Source organism: Stegastes partitus, unplaced genomic scaffold (genome assembly GCF_000690725.1).
Source record: "Stegastes partitus isolate 25-593 unplaced genomic scaffold, Stegastes_partitus-1.0.2 Scaffold53, whole genome shotgun sequence".
NCBI classification, from domain to species: Eukaryota; Metazoa; Chordata; class Actinopteri; family Pomacentridae; genus Stegastes; species Stegastes partitus.
In genome coordinates, this window is record NW_007577784.1 from 494,579 (window position 1) to 517,365 (window position 22,787).

The 22,787-nt window shown below is 43.3% G+C and overlaps 1 protein-coding gene across 1 annotated transcript in view; it reads right to left on the reverse strand.

Annotated features, from left to right (window-relative positions):
* Window positions 1-22,787, reverse strand: part of LOC103352827 (plexin-A1-like) — a 271,387-nt gene that overhangs the window by 118,813 nt on the left and 129,787 nt on the right. The window contains 1 exon segment of the mRNA XM_008275498.1: window positions 2,596-2,796. Coding sequence (XP_008273720.1) covers window positions 2,596-2,796 — 201 coding nt within the window.

Sequence of the window (22,787 nt, forward strand, 5' to 3'; positions counted from 1 at the left end):
TTTTTTTATATTTTATTTTTTAAATATTTCTGTACACTTTTTAATATTTCTTGTTTACTCTATTTTTTTTTTTGACTTTTTATTCTATAAATCAGATCAAACAGCAAAAAGAAATTTAAAAAATGCACATCAAACAAGAGCTCAGGTCTTAAGAGGTTAATACTAAATGTGCCAAATTACTACATGCATCGTGACGGGGGTCACTGTTGGAGCCCTGCAGAGCGATTTAGTGTCTTTGGGTTCATCATTTTGGTTCATTACTCAGCAATATTACAGTTGTGTTTCAGCTCCACCTCTGTAAACGCTACCTGGAAGCAACCCAACTCACCAGCACTGAAACCAATCACAGCTGGTGAGATATTTCACTACAGAGTCGGTGGAACAAACGTTGGCTGCATCTACAACTAGTCTGTGATTTTAAAAGGTGAAAAGTTCGATTCCTCCAACAGACCAATGAATGTGAAACAAGGCAGCGTTGCTAACCTTTGGAGCACTGCAGCTCCTTTACTGGTTAACGTAGCTCCTTTTTAATACATCAAGAAAAAGATGTATCTGAAAACCAGCACTGCACAGCTGACTAACTTCCCTATTGTCCCAAACGTCCTTCCCGTCCGCCGCCGTTCCACTTAATCTCAGGCGTTTCGCTTTTCCACGGATCATGATTTCCGTCTTCTTTGGGCATCACTTTCTCAAACGTCTTTTATATTCCAAATACATTCTCTCTCCATCTGCTTCGCCCTCGTTTGTTTGTTTCCCCCCCTCGTCTGCTTGCTGAGTCTTTCTTTCCTCCCCTCTGTCTTCCTTTATTCTTATTATTCTCCTTATTCCCCATTTCTACCTCCTCCATCACGCTCTTTGTTGCATCGTCACTGTCTGCTCTGAATTCCCCTACCTCCCTCTTTGGCTCTCTCTTTCTTTGTCTTTTTTTTTTTTTTTGTTTCCTTCTTTTTCCATTTGCCAAGGCTTGTGTATATGTGTGTGTGTGTGTGTGTTTTTGCCCGTCAGTCTACCACACCGGTGCAATTCATCATCATTTTATCTACAGCTCCCTTAATTGGATCCTATCACAGTCCCACCTGACGAGCGGAGGGAGGCGGGGGGAAGGAGGAGGCGGTGCACCTAACGTGGATGCGTGCACGCAAACACACACACACACACACACACACACACACACTTCCTACGTCGAGCTTCATCAACAGCTGCAAAGTTGAATTGAAGCCTGCATATTTTTTTTTTCTCGCCGACTCCTGCAGAGATAACGTTGGGATTTTGCGAAACATTACAGAGGAATGAAGAAACGAATGTGAGTGTGTGTGTGTGTTCGTTTTTTCTTTTTTTTGCCAGTGAATCAGAGTTTTGCTGAGGAAGGTCTCTGTCCTCCAGCATCAGCAACTCTCAGCAGTAGTAGCGGTGTAGTAATGAATGTATTTGAGTGTATCAAACACTGGGGACGCAAACTGCACACTGCTATTTCCTGGAGTAAGTGCTGGTTTTTGGAGGTGTGGGAGGCTTTCGGGAACAAACTTAAAATCCGGCAGAGCGGAAGGAAGAGAAACAACGACTGTGGTCTTCGAGCAAAACGTTTACAGGTATCGGCGTTGCAATGATGGGAGTCGGGATGTCTTGTCTGGGTCTCCCCATGCCCAAGGTATGGACCGCCATTCAAGCACATATCCCTTTCAAAATTCAAGACTTGACACACAGCAATTACTATTTTTGCAGCTCGTTCTCTATTCAATAGGCTTTTAAGCAGTCAGGTCACTGCGGATAAAATCTGCCAAAAAAAAAAAAAACGCGTAATAACAACCCGAGAAGTCAAATCTAAAAGAACACTCACTCGCACGAAGCAATTACAAAGACACAAGCGACTAAATATGCACAAATTACCTTTCCGAATCACAAAGGAACCGCGGGAGCCATCACTATGATCTGGAATTCAACTTCAATAATGTGCCCCAGAACTATTTTCCCGTGTCACCGTCAACATGAGAGGCAGAAAGAACTTCCAGGATCATAGCGCCGAGGCTCAATCGCTGCCTTTTGTGGGGAGAGAGAGTGGGCGACTCGTTAGTTCAGAACCCAGCGAGCGGTCCGCAAATCAGCGACGTGTTTTTCGAGCCCGGCTGGCGATGCAGAAGTAAGTGGAGTGACCCGGAGCCGCTGACAAGTGTGTGACAGGTTGAAGAAAAGCCGCACACCGCGCTCCCGCCGCCTTTCGACGGCGACGGCTCGCCATCGGACGCCGTCGCTGCTTCCGCGGTGCAACGCCTCGAATGTTAATCATGTGTCTTGTTAAGTTAAGTCATAATTGGCGTCGTTAAAAACGCCTCCCCCTCTGCTGCATGCCCTGATTGGAGCCGAGGAAATTAACATTGCTGAAATGGTCGCTCCTTATTAGCGGTGGCAGCTTGACTGAGAGCTAAGAGATGAGGAATGGGAACGGAGACTCTCTGGTGGTCGTAGGCCTCAGTCTTTGCCACCACCGGTCTGCTCTTTAAAACTGCAGCCCACCAGCTTTAAAGCATCCTGTTGGCTAAACCAGCACTCCGCAAGCCAAGCAAGGGAAAGGCAACACATGTGCGTTTTCATGCTCACCGAGGTCTTCTGACACTGAATGCTGGAGCTGTTGAACCTCAGCGCCGGGACGCTGTGCGTGCTGCCCTGGATGTGGAAGATGCACTCGTAGTTCCTCTGTCCCGACTGGGGCTGGGGCAGGTTCTGGGCCAGCAGGGTGATGGGCCTCATAACTCCGGCGGGGATGTAGATCTGGGTGGAGGGCAGGATCTGAGGACACTCCTGGAGATGAGAGAAAAGAGACGTGAGCAGGAACGACAGGAGAACATCTCACTGGGATGCTGATTAGGGTGGATCAAATTTTCTGGACTTTGAGAGATTTAAGAAGAGAAGAAGAAACACAGAGCCAATACAATTTGATATGTATTAGCATTGCTATTCATTCTAATTGACAAGGCTTAATTGTCAATTACAAGTGGCACCACATGCTTTTTGGCATCACAATCTGAATTATGAACCCTTTTTATTTCCATCCCAAAGGGCCCTCCAACCACATTGGACACTATTCCAGCTGCCTTTGTTCTCATGCCTAAATCAACCAGCCTAAAACCTCCACTTAGAAATCATCAACACTCTTGAGGATCAGCTCTTCCCTCCTTTTTCATGAAATACTCAATATTGAATGTGGCAGTTACTCGTCACAAAGAGTACATGCCATTTTGGAATTAATCCCTTCCCCATATTAAAGAGGCTTTTATGGATATTAGGCATGTTTTTTTTTTTTTCTTTTTGCCTAAAAGAATCCACCAAAGGATATTCTAATTCTTCCTGCATGGACAAAATTGAGAGCCCAAGGCAGCGTCTCTCTTAGGAATACGGACAGCAGTAATTCTAGCCTGCTGCACTGTCAAACAGCTCCAGCCGAACAGATTAGAGAGGAGAGATGACCGAGGGTTCAGCGCTTCCATTCAGCCCGCTTTCTCGCTGCTCTTCGATCAATAAAAATTTGGCGAGAACAGTAGCTTTGCACCATGCTAATTGAAGCAAATTGAAACGTCTAAGCGGTTTTTCAGCCTTAAGTAAATCAAAAGACAATATGCAGCTGTCAGCTGGAAGCCGCGTTACATCACCGCGCCGCTCGAGAAAGAAAATTCATATTTTAAACTGTTTCCGTAAATGAAATCCAGTTACATCATATCTGTGTATAAGGACTGCTGCTGCTTTATTTATGTCCCAGCCGGTGTGTTGACTTTAAAGCAAAAAGACTTGGAAGTGGGTTTTTGGTGGAAATGCAGAGCTAAAAAATATATAAATATAGTCCAAAAAGAATGTCAACTCTCACTAGAAGACATTTTGTAAGACATTCTCTGTAGAGCAAGAGAGTAAAAGGTGCCTTTGGAACATCATGAAGTCTGTAATTACCACTTAACTAGTTAGCGCCACGCTAACACGTGTTTGGTATTCATCCGGAGCAGCGATAAGCAATCATAAAGGCCATACAAATACCAAACTAAAATTTCTAAATTAAATCATATTCCACTTTAAGCACCATCAGGCAAACTATAATTTTCCTATTAGGATAACGAACGTTCATATCCGCGGCGATAAATCAGTGGGAGCTTCATACTATTTAATCAGGGATGAATAGCTAAAGTTTAAACCATACCAGCAGCCTCGTGCTCTGTAGAGTAATCTGGATATGAGTTTGCTCAGTGCCGAGGCGCCGTCTAATGGAACATCGGTAATGACTTGCAGATTGGCCTGGGAATGGCAGAGAGGGACACGGAGGGTGGAGGCGGTGGAGGGTGGAGGGGGAAGAGGTTTGGACATAATGGCAGCCAGAGACTCTTCTGCTCTCCTCAAAATAAAGTTCAGTCCCAGAGCGAGGGCTGACTGACGCAGGATGGGAGCGTTCAGGGTGAAAAGGCAACGATGTTGTTTATCTGTGATCCAGTTTATCTGTAGCGCAAACACAAAGTGGCACGTAGCATGTAGGGAGACAAAAAAGTGTAACGAGACAACAGAGAAACTCACAGACGCACTAAATATGAGTAATTGTTTCTGTCAATGGAAATCTGAAAATGATGATGCACTGTTATTGTTAAAACTATGGAAGCTGAGAGCGGTCGTTTTCCGCTACTGTTCTTTCTTCGCCGTTTTCTCGAGATAACGAGTTAATTTTCTCGTTATCTCAGGATAACAAGAATCGTTTTCTCGAGATAACGAGATAATTGGTGTTTGTGTTTGCCCGCTCGTGCCCGGTCCAGGATGGAATCCCAGGTGTGTGGAACCTCCCACACACCTGGGATTCCATCCTCAGTCACCAGCGGGGGGCCGGAGGACAGACGAGACCGGGCACGAGCGCTTCATTGTAAGTTGTCGTGCCCGGTCAGCTGTTCTCATGACACGTCATGTCGGAGTTCCCGGTCAGCTGTCTATATAAGATACGTCACACCAGGAAGTCCGACAACTTCTGATGAAGGCTGAAGTGACAGCCGAAACTGTCAACGGGATAACTAGCTCGTTTTCTCAAGAAAACAAACGCCGTTTTAAAAAAAATGTGCGGCCATGACCGCTCTCGGCTTCCGTATAAAACCCCTTAAGGCTGCAGTAACTATTAGTTGAACAGTAAATGGCTGTGTGTCAGGCCGGCACATTTAATGCGACACAAAGCAGTTCAGCTCAACTTGTTTGTTGCCTTTAAACAAACATCAAACAGTTTTCGTTTTCCACGACTAATCTACGAGAGAAGTCATTTAGGAGACGTAATATACTCCAACTGAAGATTTATTCGATATGCCGATTTAAAAAAACTAAAAATATAAAAGACAGGGTTTGTTGCTCTTAGCCAGCGTAGCGAGGAAAAGCATCGGAACGTCGTTTGTAGGGCTGCACGATTAACAGAATATTAACCACGATTTTGGCTTCTCTCAATTAAATGAACACAACGTGATAATAAAGTTTAAAACGCTCCATAGAACACAGACCGTAAAATGACTCGGTTCCACCTCGGGTCAGTGTGACATCAGCTTGTCTTATTTCACTCCTCCACACAATATAACAGCAGGAGGGTGAAAGCAGTGCTCCCTTTATTTAAATGTGAAAGTGCAATAATAACGCTCCACCTCTAAAATCAATGATTATTGCGATAAGTAATGTGTTAATCATGATCTAAATATTGATTCAGTATTATAGAATATAATCTTGGTCATAATCACAAATGGAAATACAGTTGAAACCAGAAGTTGGCATACACTGTAAAAAAAAAAGACATAAAACCTTTATTTTCCTCACTATTAGACATTAAATCAACTAAAATCTTCCTGTTTTAGGTCAGTTAGGATTACTAAAATTATTTCTATTTGCTAAAAGCCAGAATAATGAGAGAGAATTTTTTTTAGAGATTTTTTTAGATTTTTAAAAAAAAAATTTCAGAAAAAACTTATGTCTTTCACACAGTGAATGTAAACTTCTGGTTTTAGTGTATTTTAGTGACAGAAAACACTGTGTTGAAGAAAAACAGGTACTTTGTCTTGCGATTGGTGCAACTACATGAGACAGCACGACAGATAACTTTGACTATTTAAATCAGCAACAAAAAATAAAACTATAATAATAAATTAATTAAAAAACAAACAAAAAAAACATGTATTTTGGATGTCTTTACCAGTGGTGACACCATATNTTATTGAATTTAAACTTGCTGAAGGTTGGGTAAAAACTGCAGCCATGGTTAATCCTCTGAATCCCTACCAGCAGCAGGTTTGAAAGGAAAAAAAACAAAACAACACTGCCCAAATTACACCATGTATCAGAGGCTGTTTCTGTAATAACAGAAAGAACCGTGGGATTTTAAATTTTCCAACGGTCCTTGAACTAATCACGCGTGACGTCGAAAAATAAACCAAATCTAAGCATAAAATTGTGAACTTTCTCGTTTAGAAAAGTTGTCTCTAACCAGGGTCTGTAATAAACAAGAAGCTCTGTTCTGTCCACAGCCATCAGTGACTCAGATGACCCCAACGGTCACATGACAAATCCGGGACTTTTCAGCTAAACTGGGTAGTATGAAAGTATGAAGTATGAAAACAAATTAAAAATGCAAGTTGAAAAGTACCGATAGCAGAGTTCCCACTTGTTTCCAGTAGTGGTAACACCTAAAAAAAATGTCGTACCTTTTAATTTGTGGCGTTTTTAATTAACTTTTTAAATGATTTATGACCTTCTAACGTTTGTCACAGTGCTACTTCTAGCCATTGTTGTGCTGTTTTCATGGAGGACCTCATGTTGCAGTGAAAAAAAAAAAAACTTCTCAGAAACAGCTTAGACGGGTTCAAAGAAACCGACATGCTTTCAAATACTTTGTACGGCCAGTTACTGCCACCACAAACTCCCCCTGAGGAGCCTCTTCTGCGTCAAAACCCCATATCAGTGGATAACAGTAGAAAGTGGAGAACCAACTGATATACATACAATCTGTATTAAAACTAAACATGGTGTTATTTAGAGCTTCAGTTCAGCCTGAAGATGAACAAGTTGAAAAAAGAGAGCAAGGAAAAAAAAGGAGACATTGTAAACAGCCACAGAAGACAGAACGTGGGAAGTTCGGATCTCCGTTGGGACGGTAAAACGATGAGACGAACATTCGCCAATGAAACCGCAGGATTCTGGGGCAGCTTCACAGAAGAGGGATTCAAGCAAAACACCCTTTTTCCACAAAGGAAAGGCTGATCGAGCATCTTCCCTTCCTACTAGTGCGGCGTGACGCCGATCCATCACTCACGAGGTAGGCCGTTGGCTTTATTAGCATCACTGTTGCGTCCCACCGGCTGCAGGCCTGCGAACGGCAGCCCGGCGAAACCACATCGCCCACACACGCCCCACGCTCTACTTCTCGCTCTCTCTGCGGCGTGGCCCCCATTAAACTTTAAGGGATTCGACTTGTCCGCCGTCACCAAAAACACTGGGCGAGCTTGTTCTCCTGTCAGTCCCTGCCCACCCTGCTGCCCGCCGCATCATGCTTTATTCATACTGTCACATGGCTTTAAAACGCTGACACAAGCCGCACTGTGACACCGTGACACCCAGTCACACTGAGCGTCACCCACTGTCTAACTCGCTTCCTGGGGGACACTCCGGAGTAGCAGAAAAGTTGTAAGCTGATTTAATGCCGAAAAAATAAGAAAGGAGGAGAGGAGGAGAGGCAGCAGCAGCAGACAGAAGCAGCAGCAGAGGAGGGATTTTGGGACCACTTTAGAAATAAACTCCTCAGACAACAGGTATCACACGGAACTTGCAAAGCGGGAAAAAAAATTAAATAAAAACTCTGGAACGTCTGACTTTGATCTCGCAGTTTTTGCTATTAAGGAAAAAAGGAATCATGCTTGTGGCGCTTGGGCACAGCTGTGCTTTGAGATAAATGCTAATATCAGCACGCCGTCATTTCTACAGCGACAATGCTAATGCGCCGAGGCGTGTCAGGGTCTTATGTTGCCATGTTGGCAAATTCTCACCGCACACAGCTGAGACTGAGGTTATGTCATTAGTTTTGAAGGGAAAGTACTGGAACACGCACAACGTTGACCTGTTGATGACGACTATTTAGAGGAGCAACAACATTGTAATAATGCGTCTTATGAATGCATATCTCTATATTTCATGTATGCACAATTTATCACACATTCTAGGAAATAACACATCATGCTACAACTTTTTCATTACTCGATACAAAAACAATACTTGCACAATGACCAATCTACAAGAGAAGGCTGTTTGGATGTTATTTACTGTGATTGAAGGACTGTTGAGCACATGGAGGTTTTTCTTTTTAAGAGGTTTGTTGACCTGCAGGCTATACATGTGCGGCAAAATGAGCGGGGAACAGATGAGAAACACTGGAAAAGAAGACTTTGTCAGCAGTGTCTTGAAATCCATCTGGCCAGGCTGAACACCATCCAAAGCAAAACCTTTTTCAGATAGCTTTGCTGGTCTTACACCATATGAGCAAGGTTCCAACTAATGATGTGGTAACATGTCTGTGAAGATTCTCAGTCATCCAGGTCGTGGTTGTTCTTACAGTTTAGCAACTGGAGTTCCTTGAAGACGTTCCACCTCTCATCCAAGAGGCTTCATCAGTTCTGACTGACTAGTTGGGAGTTCCAGATGCTTATAACCTGAAGGAGCCATGAACACTTGAGTTTCAGTTTCAATAGGGGGTTTGTTGCTCCTCCCCCTCATTATGCGAGTCGTTAGCGCTCCCCCTGCCACAAAGGGGGTCATTAGGGTGTTTTGTGGCGAGGTGTGAATGTGGTTTCATCTTCCTGGGGAGAGATCTTAGGACTGAATTGTAAACAGGTGAGAGGTGATGCCTCAGACCTCCACCTCTGGTGAGGGATGGTCTTTCCAGTTTGACATATAGATGGCTTCTTTCCCTCCTCTCTCAAACCATCTGTCCTCCCTGCAGGCCACAATCTGTACATCATTGTCTTCAAAAGAGTGTCCTTTGTCCTTAAGATGCAGGTGGACTGCTGAGACCTGTCCTGCGTTGCTCTTCCAGTTGCTACGACTAAACTACGAGAATGACGTGGTAACTTCTCACCTCATAGAAGATACTAATCATCGCTGTTGAAACCACTATCTATTCGCTTGCCAAGAGGTGTTTTAATACCATCATGCACCTCATTCTCTCAAGTTGTTGTCGTAGAGCTCAAAGCACAAGTTCAAGCGAAACTTGTGATCCAGCCGGACCACAGAGTTCTACATAAGCTTGACTGTTTACTTTTAGCTGAGAAGTCGCTGTTATGGTACTTTTCATAGAAGTCAGAACATAGCGACAGAGATGAGAGAGTCGACTGCTTGAGGAGTCGATGGGTCTACAACGAACATGATGAAGGCCTCTTCCCCGACCAACTGAAGGTAATGTGATTGGTTTTGAAGGTAAAGTGCTGGACCACATCTTGACCCACTGATGATGATTTACTCACGGGATCAACAATCCTATGAGGACCATGAATGTGTGTCCCAACACTGGCTGTAGTGCTTCGAATACAGACTGTATCTTATAGCTGGTAAGTCATAAACACACTATGTTTAGTGAGCTGCTTTAACAACAGAAAAACCCACATTATATAGATTGCAGGAAAACATAGTAATCCATCTCGTGGCTCTTTAAATATTTCGCACAAGCCCACAAACACAAACTTCATTGTGGCACAAAGGGGAAACATGGAAGTCATTAAGGTTAATCCTCTGGGGATCCCGGACATCTGTAAGCAATTTCATGACAACCCTTCCTATAATTGTTGAGATAATTCAGCCCTGGACCAAAGTGGTGGCCCTATTGACCGATGCTGCTATCCTCAGAGGCTACCCGCGTGGCTGAAGCCTTATTTAAAAAACGAATGACGCCACATCAGGGGAGCGTTCAGCGAAGCATCCCCTTTAAGTGGACATGTTAATAATTAAACACAACGGCCGTGTGAGTCACTCGTTATTAGCCTGACCTCTAACATTTAAAATTCTTCCCTAATGAGGTTTAGGCGTATGGGTGGCACCTGATAGCAGATGCAGGCCACACTGTAGGGTTCAGTTTACAAGGACAGTCACTACAAAAGTTCAAATGAGGTTTTGATCAATAATGCAGGGATATTTTTTGCAATATTGCTGCAAAAATTCGGGCGCTCACGGTCTGGTATTTGATCTTCTTAGTCAATGTGTGCGTTCGGTTTTAATCCAGAAATCCATTCCGGCTCCACATCGCTGTTCCTTTGAATGACTCCCATGTTTTCTAAAGTTTTTTGGGGTTTTTTTGGCCTTTATTGGATAGTGTAGTCAGAGAGAAACAGGAAAGTAAGGGAGGGAACATGTGGGAAAGGATCATGAGCGGGATTCGAACTCATGACCTCCACATTGGGACTGCAGCCCTGCACATGGGACACCAGCTCAACCAGGTGAGCTATAGCGGCGCCCCAGATGTTTTCTTTCAGTCATTTCCAGCCATCCCACTCTTTGGCCTCAGCGTTTAACTCGACCCGTTCTCGGCATTCCTCTGGTCTGCTCGTAGGGTAAATGTTTGGATTTCTGGCCCGCAACTTTACTAAATCATTGATTACAGCTCCGTACACAAACGTACGGTTTCATCCTACAGAAACTGAAGAGCGTACTCTCAGTCCAACTGGGATCTACAGCGTGCTCTCGGTGCAGCTTTGATGTTAAAGTGTTGGCACCAGTGCTGTACTGGTGGATCCCTGCAGGTAGAAGTTGCTCTCTCCCCCCTTACCAAGAGGCCCCTCTGCCGGCCTGCTGTCCTGACTTCCCTCCCCTGAGTGCCCGGAGCTGCTGGAGATGAGTAATCAGACTCATTACTGAAGCCTCTGGCCAGCTCCTTCATGCCACTGCATGTAATTAATCTACCTGAGAAAACTCATAGTGCAGGCCCCCCTAGGGAGGAGGAGGAAGAGGAGAGGAAGAGGAGAGAGGAGAGGATGCATGGGAGGAAGTCGGCTGGATGCAAGCGGAGGACGGCTAAAGAGCCGATAAGGGGAAAGCGAGAGGAGCAGCATTAGGAAAGGAGGAGAGGGGATTAGCAGGGACGCGAGGACGGCGACGGGGAGGCGAAGAGGGAAACGAGGAGGAGAGGCAGGAGAACACGGGAGAAGGTATGAGAGAGCACAAGGACAGCAGAGGGAAGGAGAGTTTAACCAAAGAGGAGATAAGAGGGAGAGGAGAGGTGTGGAGAGGAGGAGGAGAGGGGACAAGGAAGGGAGGGGAGGTGACAAGAGTAGAAAAAGGAGAGGGGAGGGGAGGAGGTGTAAAAAGTACAAGGTGAGCACAAAGCCGTCCCTGGCCTCATTACAGTAACACACCAGCCCTGGCTCAGGTTCATTCGTTATCTGCTCCTGCACTCGTTTATTCTCTCGCTACATGAATCGTCTCCATGGATTGCATGTCTCCATGGATTGTATGAATAGATATGGCTGGTGTGTGAGTGTGTGTGTGTGTGTGTGTGTGTGTGTGTGTGTGAGGAACCGAAAACTGCCGATGTTAACAAAACAGAGCAGCTGGCTGGCGAAGGGGGGGAGAGAGAGAGAGGGGGGTAGGAGAGGTGTGTGTGCATACGTGTGCGTGTCCATGTGCAGGTCACCCTCATGTAATTAGTCATGTTGAAGGATACCTGTGTTAAAAATACAACACTAGCAGCACACACACACATGTACGGTCCCCGTTTCAGTTCAGCTCTGTTCAATGAGGGGCTTATGAAATAAACTATTGTGCAGGTTTTTTGCACCAAAGAAAACAGACGCCGCAGCACAAATGGACGGGTAAATAAAATAAATAGATAAATAATGAATAACAAGTAATCCCCCCCAGTGTTAACCCTCTGGACTCCAAACCTCACCGGCGGGTTAGGACAGCATGTTATCTGTGAAATATTCCCTGAAATGACTCCATTTATCACAGACAGGAAGTGTACAAACATAGAATTGAGGGTTTTTTAAAGTTTCTGATGGTCACTGAGTTGATCAAGTGCTGTTAAAATGGAAGCTTAAAATCACAATATTGCTGCAAAATAGGATCATTTCTCTACGTCTTGTTGCCAAATTTGCCAAAAATAAGCCATTTAATTAAATTATATTATGTACAAACACGAGACCGTTCCCATTTAACCTAACCAGCGATCTATACCCAGAGGTAAAATATAATAAAGTACGTCTACTCAAGTACTGAATTAAGGACATTTTTTGCTACTTTTTACATTTACTTCACTATGTTTCATAATTTATTGTACTTTTAATTCCACTGTATTATCTGACAGACACAGATTAAGATTTTAAATTAAAAACATTGAACACTGTTATAGATTAAACTACCAGCAACAAATCAAATAGTTAAATCAAAATCCACCTTGGATGACGTTTGTTTTTCATTTTTCATACTTTTTAGCACATTTTGCAGATGCTGCTTCTGCTTGTGTGACATTTTCAATGCAGGAATTTTACCGACAATGATTCAAGATTCAGTTTATTATCATTAGTCTGTTTATTATCTCTGTACATATATTTTTTCTGCTCAGATGTGTAAATTATTGTATATATTTGTTGTCATATTTTATTTATTATTCTGATTTATTTTATTTTGTCTGTATGGTTTTTTTCTTCTTTCTATAGTTATTTTACTTTATTTTTAATTATTCCTCTATTATTCCTTGCTCATTCCTGGGGCGACACCGAGAGCTGAAACCAAATTCCTTGTATGTTGTGTACATACTCGGCCATTAAAGCTGATTCTGATTTTGATTATGCAACACAAAATTGTATGACTAAATTACAGATGTAGTCCCTTTATGCTGCACACAAAAACAAAAAGGCTAATTATTTACAGCAGTACATAATCAAGTAATGAACAACACATTTCTATGCATTCTGTGCAGAAACATCCCTGGATTAGGGGGAAACCACGCAGCTGTTTGTTTGTTAAAGTTAGGAAAACACCAGACAACAGACCCGTCTAGACCAAACCGTGGACATGCGAGCACACAAAGTCTGTCATCCTTCTATAATTTACTGTGCTGCCCAGAAGTATGCCAGATGCATGGACTTACAGTGGAAATTTAACACACACACACACACACAGCATTTGATATCCTATGTGTGTCAGTGTAATAAATCATGTAAAGCAGGTTGCTGGTTGTTGCTGATGCTACAGTCTCCGTCTGCTCCACATGATTAGGAAGAGGATCATGTGGAGAATCTCCATATGTCTGCTTCACGTTGGGCTTCCAAACCCCTGGGGAGGAAGCGCGTGTGTGTGTGTGTGTGTGTGTGTGTGTGTGTGTCCAGAAACAAACCAGTAGGTATCCCCGCAGCTCGCCCCGCATCCCCATCCGTGCGCGCCCGTGAGCGTGCACGTGTCCGTCCGCGCGCCACTCTGCTTTCCTGCAAACATCCCAGAGTGCACCAATGCATCCCCGCGGGTCCCTGGTGTATTTTAGTATGCAAGTTCAATGTTTCAGTGTTTGGTGAGGGGCTAAATAATGCACAAAGAGACAGTAAGATTGAACGGATGAGTGTACATCTACTGCTGGCTAATTTTCTCTGTGATTTATTACCCTCTGCTATCCCAGTCACATCCAGCTGTGATACATATACACACATTTCCCAGCTGAGAATAGCGACGTAGCCGGCACGCAAATGTTCTCAATCACAGCTAGAGCTGGAAATCTGCTGCATTTATGCTTTTATTCTCTTTTCTGTTTTGTTTTTTTTAGTTCAAATTACACTGCTGTCCATAAAGTTGGAATAATTTTCCTTCTCAGACACGTTTCTCTTTTTATTTCTATATACACACATCAGTAATCACTTCTGACCAGGTGCCAGTTACCCAACGGTGAAACCAGTTCTGACTGAATAGTGGGACGTCCTGCCCACTGACACCATCAACAAGCTGGTGGACAGAATGCCACCATGTTTTAAAGCATTGATCTGTGTCAGGGGTGATCAGACTCAATATTAGTGACATTTGAAGGAGTAATATTGGACATTCTAATGCATGAAATCCTCTCGAATATGTGTTTCCAGTTATATGACTAAGGTAGAAAAACTGAAACAAAACCCTTAATCCTGTTGTTCATTACCCCCAATTTAGCTTAAGCCTGAATAAACAGTTTGTAAAAGTTAATTGTGGCTTAATTTTAACTGTGATATGCATTGTGTGTATATTGTGATATCAATAAAGTTTTGAGAAGATAATACACTTTATCTATCAAGTATTTAGTATTTTAGTAGTTTCATGAAAAAAAACAACAACAACAACATTGTATTCCAATTTGTATTTGAGTATTTCTGTTTGGTTGTCAGAGGTTTATATATGCCATTTTTCTTTCGCTGAAAGCCGAGACTTCCGAGTTAAATTCCATTGTGCATATGGAGACGTGTGCATAATGACAACAAAAGGATTCTGATTCTTGATGGACAACAGTGTATTATTCTATTAATTCTATCAGCACTCATACAACAGAAGCGAGTGATATTCACTTAAATTTCAAATGATTCCAAAATTGTACCACGTCTGAATAATTGCATAATTTCTTAAAAACAAAATTAAAAAAAAAGAAAACCATAGTAGGACTATAATTCGAGTTTGTGGGATTGAGCATGTTTGGCGTGAACCTGCTCAGGACGACCACAGTGAACATGTGATCCTGACAGTGAAGCACGAAGACGAGGATGTGATGATACGGGGCTGCATGAGCGCAAAAGGTGTCAGAGAGAAGACATTTACCTAGATATAATGCAACTATTAAGAGGGCATTAAAGTATGTATTATTGCAGCTTTAATTGCATTAGGAAACTTTAAATATAGCAGTGTTTTTCAGCTTTTCCTTAACCTCTTATGACCTTGCGTCCAAATGTGTGGACATCACATTTTGGGTTGTATTACCACAGTAAATAATTGTTTTTATTTATTTTTTTTAAAGTTATTTTATTATTGTTATTTTTATTTTTTTTTATATTTTATTTTTTAAATATTTCTGTACACTTTTTAATATTTCTTGTTTACTCTATTTTTTTTTTTGACTTTTTATTCTATAAATCAGATCAAACAGCAAAAAGAAATTTAAAAAATGCACATCAAACAAGAGCTCAGGTCTTAAGAGGTTAATACTAAATGTGCCAAATTACTACATGCATCGTGACGGGGGTCACTGTTGGAGCCCTGCAGAGCGATTTAGTGTCTTTGGGTTCATCATTTTGGTTCATTACTCAGCAATATTACAGTTGTGTTTCAGCTCCACCTCTGTAAACGCTACCTGGAAGCAACCCAACTCACCAGCACTGAAACCAATCACAGCTGGTGAGATATTTCACTACAGAGTCGGTGGAACAAACGTTGGCTGCATCTACAACTAGTCTGTGATTTTAAAAGGTGAAAAGTTCGATTCCTCCAACAGACCAATGAATGTGAAACAAGGCAGCGTTGCTAACCTTTGGAGCACTGCAGCTCCTTNAAAAAAAAAAAAAAAGCTGTGTGTATGAGCGGATCTTTACAGGAGGGGAGATCAGGAGGCCACTTGGGGGCAGCAGAACAAGAACAACCAGTTCAGCGTTAAACTTATTCATAAATTCAATACAACAAATATGTTGGACTACATTAGCATAATTATAACTGACAATTTTACTCAAAACAATGACTTTACTAATCCACTTTTGGGGAATATGAAAGCTCAAACGTTCTTTTTTTTTGTTCCCAGAGAGGAAAGAGAAGGAGGAAAGAAAACCAGGAAAGAAAAGATCAAATTAACGCCAGTAAGCCTGATGAAGCACGCTGTCGATTAGCGAGGCTGACACTTCAAATCTGAAGCATTTATAGATGGTGGCAGACTGCTAATGCTCTGCTTCTAGCCTCAACAGAACGGGAACACGGGATTGAAGAAAAACAGTGTGTTTGGAAAAACTAGACGGAGTTTGAATTGGTAATGTTAAAGGACCACAATCAAACATCTGTTCCAGCCGTGAATGGAAATCTGAGGCCACTTCACATCTGCGCCTCCCCGCCGCCCATCCCGCTCCCTATTGTTTTAACAAGACATTATCCCAAGGTCTGCACCTTATTACTGATGCACCAGAGTCACAATAAAAAGCACAACATTCCTCTGAGGAGATAATACAAACGTACGCCTCAACACACACAGGCGGAGGCTTCCCCCACATATACAGTACAAAGACGCACAATTGCGCAAACCCATGAAGGAAAAAAAAAAAAGAGATGAAAAACCCACAAAGGAGGGAGGGAGGGAGTGAACAAAAGAGTCGGGAGGAGGAGAGGATTGTGGGAGCTGTTTCATTAGGAGTGGTGACAGGTGTCAGAGCTGAGTCTGCATCAGATAGTGGAGCAGTTCTACACAATGAGACACAACAATCTCTTTACCTGGGGGATTCCTCTAATCCCTCTTTTTCTCTCTCCTCTCTTTTCTCTCGCTCACACTTGATCTTTTTTTCTTTACATTCTCTGCAGCTTTCTTCCTTTTCTCTTCTCTTATTGTTGTTTTTGAACCTTTATCCTTCAGGAGCTAACTATAAAGTGACTTTCTCCACATCCACACAGCTCCACACGTGGATGTTTCTCGGCACCGTAACATCTACGGAAACGTTTAGGTCTAAATTAACTGCACCAAGAGTCGAGGATGAACAGAGGATGAGTCGTGATAAACCGCCGGGTAAGAAAGGGTGAGAGAGGTGAAGCGAGAAGGGAGGAGACGAGGAGGCGAGTCGAGGTCTTGGGAGCCGTGCAGTCGTTTATTAAAGTTGGGGGGGGATGAGAGTCGAGGAGGTCAAGTTCCCAACGGAGCGAGGCAGGGGTGGAGCTCGGCAACATGGGAGTCGTGCACGCTGCTGATATCTCGGCATTCCCACATGACGACTGCACAAAGACACACAAACCATATCAAAAGAGATCTTCCCAAAAATACCCACAACACATCTTTTTTCTCTCTCTCTCTATCGTTCACACACATTCGTACCGATCCAGAGTTAAATCTTGCCCTCTGGCTCTATGCGGTAAGCTTCTGCTTAGGCCTGTGGAGTGTTTTACAGTAGCCTTGGGGCCAAATACACGGATACTGTGATCAAAGGTGGGAAGGTAAGCCTTCAGAAAAGAAAAAAAAAGATTGGTCTAACTTCCTCTTCCGCACCGCCGGTGTGAAATCTTTACCAGGCTTGTTTCTTGTCTATGATCTGATGGCTAGATGTTTGAAAAAAAAAAGGTTTGATTTCCTGCTAGTGTTCCTGACACGAATTGTAAAAGTAGGGGAGAAAACAGAAAAATAGCCAAACTGTGTAAACATTAGGAAAGGCACCACTTTTAACAAAGGTGTAAACACTTATTTTACCATAAATGAGACTTTTCCAGGTGGGCTGTGGTTCTCCAGAGCACTTTTTGAAGGTCTTAAGTTTGTCACAACTTGACATTTTTACTCATCTTGGATTATATTCCTTTACTTAGCATTTGTTAACACCATGAGTGTGATTGGATGCAAGACATCCTGCTACAAGCGCTTCTATTGCTGTTCATGACAATCGTCCCTTTCTACTTCACATGCAATTTTAAGAATGTTCATCTGGGAGGCAGAAGGAAAAGTTGTGGAGAGTTCATCTGAAAAACAGCATCCAGCAGGAAGCTCACCACAGTGTTTATATTCTGGAGTGCAACACTTCCTGAGACAGCATCAAACTTTTACTGACACTTACAAACCTAAATGTACATGATGCAAGCAAAGTCAACGTACATTTCAGAGATTTCTTCATTTCACGCCCAAACAGATTGAACTGATTCTAGCCATACACATGAGCTACCTATGTGGACACTGCTGCTCGTCCTGGGTGTGACATTAAACTGCATCCAGGGATCAGTGGACCCAACCTGGAACCTATAAAAAGCACACAGGTGGCCGTTACTACTCACTCTGTGACTGGCGAGTGCGGTCGGCGCCACAAAACCGAGCAGGCCCTTGAGTTACCAGGGTTTAGATCTTGAAGACTCCAACGGCTATTTAACTGAGAGCAGCGCCAGGTGGGCTGGCGTGGTTTAAGGCGGACCTTGACTGTCTCCATCCTCCATGGTGCTGCTGGAGAAGGCAGGTGCCCAAGTGCGTGGGTCTCAGGCAGCAACCTGTGATCCACCCGAAACAAATTCACGCAAAGGCAGAACCAACGAGCCTCAACTTTCTTTCTTATCATTTCTACCCTTCTGGGCTCGGGCAGCCGTATCAGACGCTGCCACCCAAGAACAGCTACAACCGAACTGAGGACAAGTTGAAACTGTCTCGGATATAATGCTCGGACACGTGTATATATATATATATGTACACTGCTGCACTAGATTCAGTGGTGATTTCAAATGATTTCTAGTTTCCACTTTTATTAACAGCTAAATTTGTCCGTCTGGTCGTCAGTCACACATCTCAACAACTGTACATCTGATCTACTTCAGACTTGGTGGGTGTAACACTGGGGACCAAAGTAAGCGCAGTGTGTTTTTGAGGTCCTTAATCTTTGGCTGCCCTTTGGGTGGAGCCTTAGTCATGCCTGTTGCTAGGCAACATCATCATCATCAAAAGCAAAACACCAGAGTTTCACCACAGACAGCAGCCACTGCGCTCGTATAATCAAAAGTTTAAGTTGTGCCTGTTTTATTTAAGGTTTTGTTCATTTACCCGAGGCTCCGCTGCAGATAAGCTTTCCCATCAATCCAACCCCACTTTCCCTTTTCTCATCTTCAGTTTCCTCTTCTGCTCTCTATACATCTTCCTAACATTTGATCCTCCCCTCCTTCCCTCTGGTTTCCACCTGATCTGTGGTTTATTTTACTACGATAATGCCTACAGTCATGAACTCCAGCTGTCTAGGATGCTCTGCTGCATTTTCATATTGACTTTTTCTTTCCTCCGCAGCCTTCCTTTCATCACTCGCCGCTCCTTCCTCTTTCCCTTCGCTCTCCTCTTATCCTCATCCCATCTCCTTCACTCTTCGCTGGCTGCCGGGACGACGTTTTTAGAGGTAAAATACGGGCAACGCTGAACAGGCCATTCAAACAGAGAGAGGATGAGTCAGAGACTGAAAAGAATGAGGAATTACATCACACTCAGAGCAGGAGGAGTGTGTTTATAAAGTTCAATTATCCTGCTGCTTTAGAAACACATTCGAGTCCTCTTTAAAGACAAAGAACCGCTTCTATTTTTGCAAAGAATGACAAAAAAAAAAAAAAGAACATGACATTTGTTTAATTTATATTAAGCCGCGTCTAAAGTACGTTTCCTTCCTTTCACGTCTAATTGCTTTTCATCGGGACGGAGGCACTACATGATGTCAGAGATGAGGCGAGATCCCCGATTGGCTGCTGGCTGTCACCGCCGAGGCGCAGACAACCTCCGAGTATGATGGATGAGGGAGTCGGGGCGTGTTTGTCTATGTGTGCGAGTGTCAGGGGGGGTCAGCGCAGTGTAGAGGGTCCCAACGGATTAGCGTTACAGTCCAATGAAGCATCTCAGAAAGGAGGGGGCAAGACCCCATCGACCAGCGTTCTTGCAGAAAGCAGGGGAAAGAAAAGGACCTGATATGATGACCACACGTCCCAGGAGGGCGGCGGAGGGGGAGAGGAAGAGTCGTCTGTTGAGCAATGTCTCAGCTTTACACGCTAATATAGCTATATCCTCAGAGAACACGTCTAAGAGAAAGTAACACACCAGATGGGCAATGGATCATACCAGTAATCCCAATAGATCTCCCCATTCAATCAACACACAGACAGTTAATAAGGCTGTATCTACAAACATTTCCTCGATTCAGACAACTCTCCTCACCGCCTTAGTCTATCTGTCTTATTTTTCATTAACAAGTTCGTATTTATTTCTCAGTGTCTTGAGTCGTAGCGGACGACAGCGACGACAGGTGAAAATGGAGAGGCGGCTTTATTGACGCATACATCACGCGTCCCGCTATACGGCGAGAGAACCCATCTCGGAGGCTGCCTATGCTTCCGTCTTTTTATGTAAAAAAAAAAAAAAACAACAAGGGAGGTCAAACGAAGGCCAGACATAAACTGATATCCATCAGCGCGGAAGCTCTGGGATTCTCTCGTGGGCCTCGTAGCTCCGGAATCGTAATTTCTGATATGTAGATTGTGTACGGCTTTAGTACGTACACGGATATGTGCAGCGCTGTTCCTATTTTTGTCTGCAACGCTGTGATCTTTGGCCTTTGCCAGCCCTTTTGACGAAGGCTAATATAAGATGAGATACAATCCTCTAGGGTCCAAACATGGTTCAGATGTTCGCCTTCGCTGATAAACTTTTATTCATCTTTGTTGCTAAATGTTCATGCTATGGCATTTTTGGCAGTGGATTTCTTTGAGATCTTCTTTTGTTCTGCGAAACTCCAAACAAGCAGCAAACATAAAGACCCGTCTTATGAGGATTCTTACCAGAAATTACACACCCGAGACATTTAGTTAATGAAGCCTCCATGATTTCAGTGTTTTTTTTGTGTGTTAATCTCGTGGGAAACACCAGGAAGTTGGTATTAAGCAAAGGAATAGAATAATTCACTCCATGAAACTGCTCTGTCTTTTCAACACTCACATCATTCCCCGTGACAAAAAACACATCCGTCATCCAGGATCACTGCGGATCATGAAGATGAAAGACGACGGAGCCACTTGGGGCATTTCGAGTTTCTGGTCCAACATCAACCTTCTCTCGGCTCTGTTTTGTGGTCTCCAACGATTCCCCCGGGGGAAATATCTGGCTCTTTAGCTGCTAAATGCTCCAATATGTTCAAAAGTTAGTCGCTAACTGTAAACACTTGGTGCTTTGAAGATTGTGTACAGTGGGGGTTTTGGGTTTTCTTTCACTCAAAATAGCTGGTTTCTGCACCTGAATAAGAAGAGTGGTCCCAAAATAGTGAAATTACGAGCCGGTCAGCCAAAAAAAAGAAGCAGCACAATGAAGATCTTAAGTGGAGCTGCAATTTTGGGTAATAATTCCCTTACGAGTGACCCCTTTTCACACGGCCACGTTGTTATAAAAATATCAATTGCAGCTACTTTAAAGGAGAGACCTAGTGTCATTTGAGCCTTTTTCTTACTTTAAATCGGCTTAATGCATCCATGCCCTTCATAAAAAGCACAGAAAACCCTACAGTTTATATAGTCAGACTGTGATAAACCTTATGAATCATTAAGTCATTGAAATGTCCAGGGTTCCTGAGAAATGGCCATCGAGGACAATAACAAATCCAGGCCTTAAAAAAAAAAAAAAACTCTAACCCCCTGGCACCTGAAATGATGAGGAAATCTACATTTTCCAAAGCTATTTAACCCAAGTTCTGCAGAGAAGATGTTGCGTCTACCGGCAAAAATACCTCGACTCCCCCCCCGACTGTATAGAGTTCTTCATCACACGTCTCCATTAGAATAGCGGTGCCCCGCTCGCTATCTCTGATGACCGAGTGCGATTGTGTGTCTATCTGGATGCTATCAAGTCTGGATGGTCAAAGAGGAGGATGTAGACGATAAGCATCAGCGAGTGGATCAATAGGAGCCTCTAAAAATACACAATCTGTTGTGTGTGTGTGTGTTTCTGCGGGTGACACAGTAGATACATGACAGATAACAAGAAGCTATTGAGGATGGCCTCACTAGGAGCAGCTCACTCGCTCTTTTTTCTTTTTTTTTTTTCAAGCCCGCAGGATCAAAATTTGATGAATTTTGTTTCATCGTATGAGTGGAAAATGACAAAGTGCTCCTTGTCACGTGGGAACCGACCAAAAACAGACTCACAACCCATTTTAGACCGTGACCCAGTGAATAATAAGAGATTTCTGTGACCCACCTAAGAATCAGCCAACCTTTCAAGGTCAGTGCAAAAGAGCCAGTGATAAATGTACCAACTTTCCTAACATGTGCATGAGTTTATTCCCTCCATTAGTCTTGGGACGAGACGATCTCTGTCCCAGAGCTCCCAGGTCGGAAAAGTTTAAGAAACACACAGACTTCAACAACAAAAGACACCGCGGTATCTCGTATGCAAATTCGCCGGGGCCGGAAAACTTTTTTGAAAGCTCCCCTTTTTGCGAGACCTGTTTCATCTTTTATTCTAGATCCGCGACTCATCCCCTGTGCTTCATTTCAACGAGGAAACTTTTCATCTATTTTGCTCAAATGAACAGAGTTCCTCAGTGGTAGTCGAAGGTGGAAGGAGGGCAGGCACCCCATTGCACCAGACTAGGAGCTCTTCTGTTCAATGAAAGACACTTTGAACTGTGTCGGAAGCCTTTTGGAGTGTCCACCCACTCCTCGTAACCCTTTACCGCAGAGGATAAGGAGCGAGACGAGTGAAGCAGCGAAGATAAAGAGAAAGACTCCATCCTATTATGAACTCAATTGCCGATACTTAGAGCGGATGAACACAAGCAACACCTTGGTTCCGTAACGGCTTTATTAGAGAAGAATTTCTAATTTCGCTTACTTTCAAGAACTTGAGCAAAGTCGATTGCATTACCCTCATCATCTTTGATCAAAGCGGCTTAATACCTTTTCTTCCTATCTCGAGGGGGAACCCGCTATCAAGGAATTTACACCGCCACACAGCGTTATTAAAGAGCCCATATTATGCGCATTTACAAGTTTATAATTTCATTTTTTGGCCTCTTTAATGTTCAGAATTCATTTTCTCATACTGTGCATTGCCACCTCTTCTCACCCTCTGTTTTACAAAACTC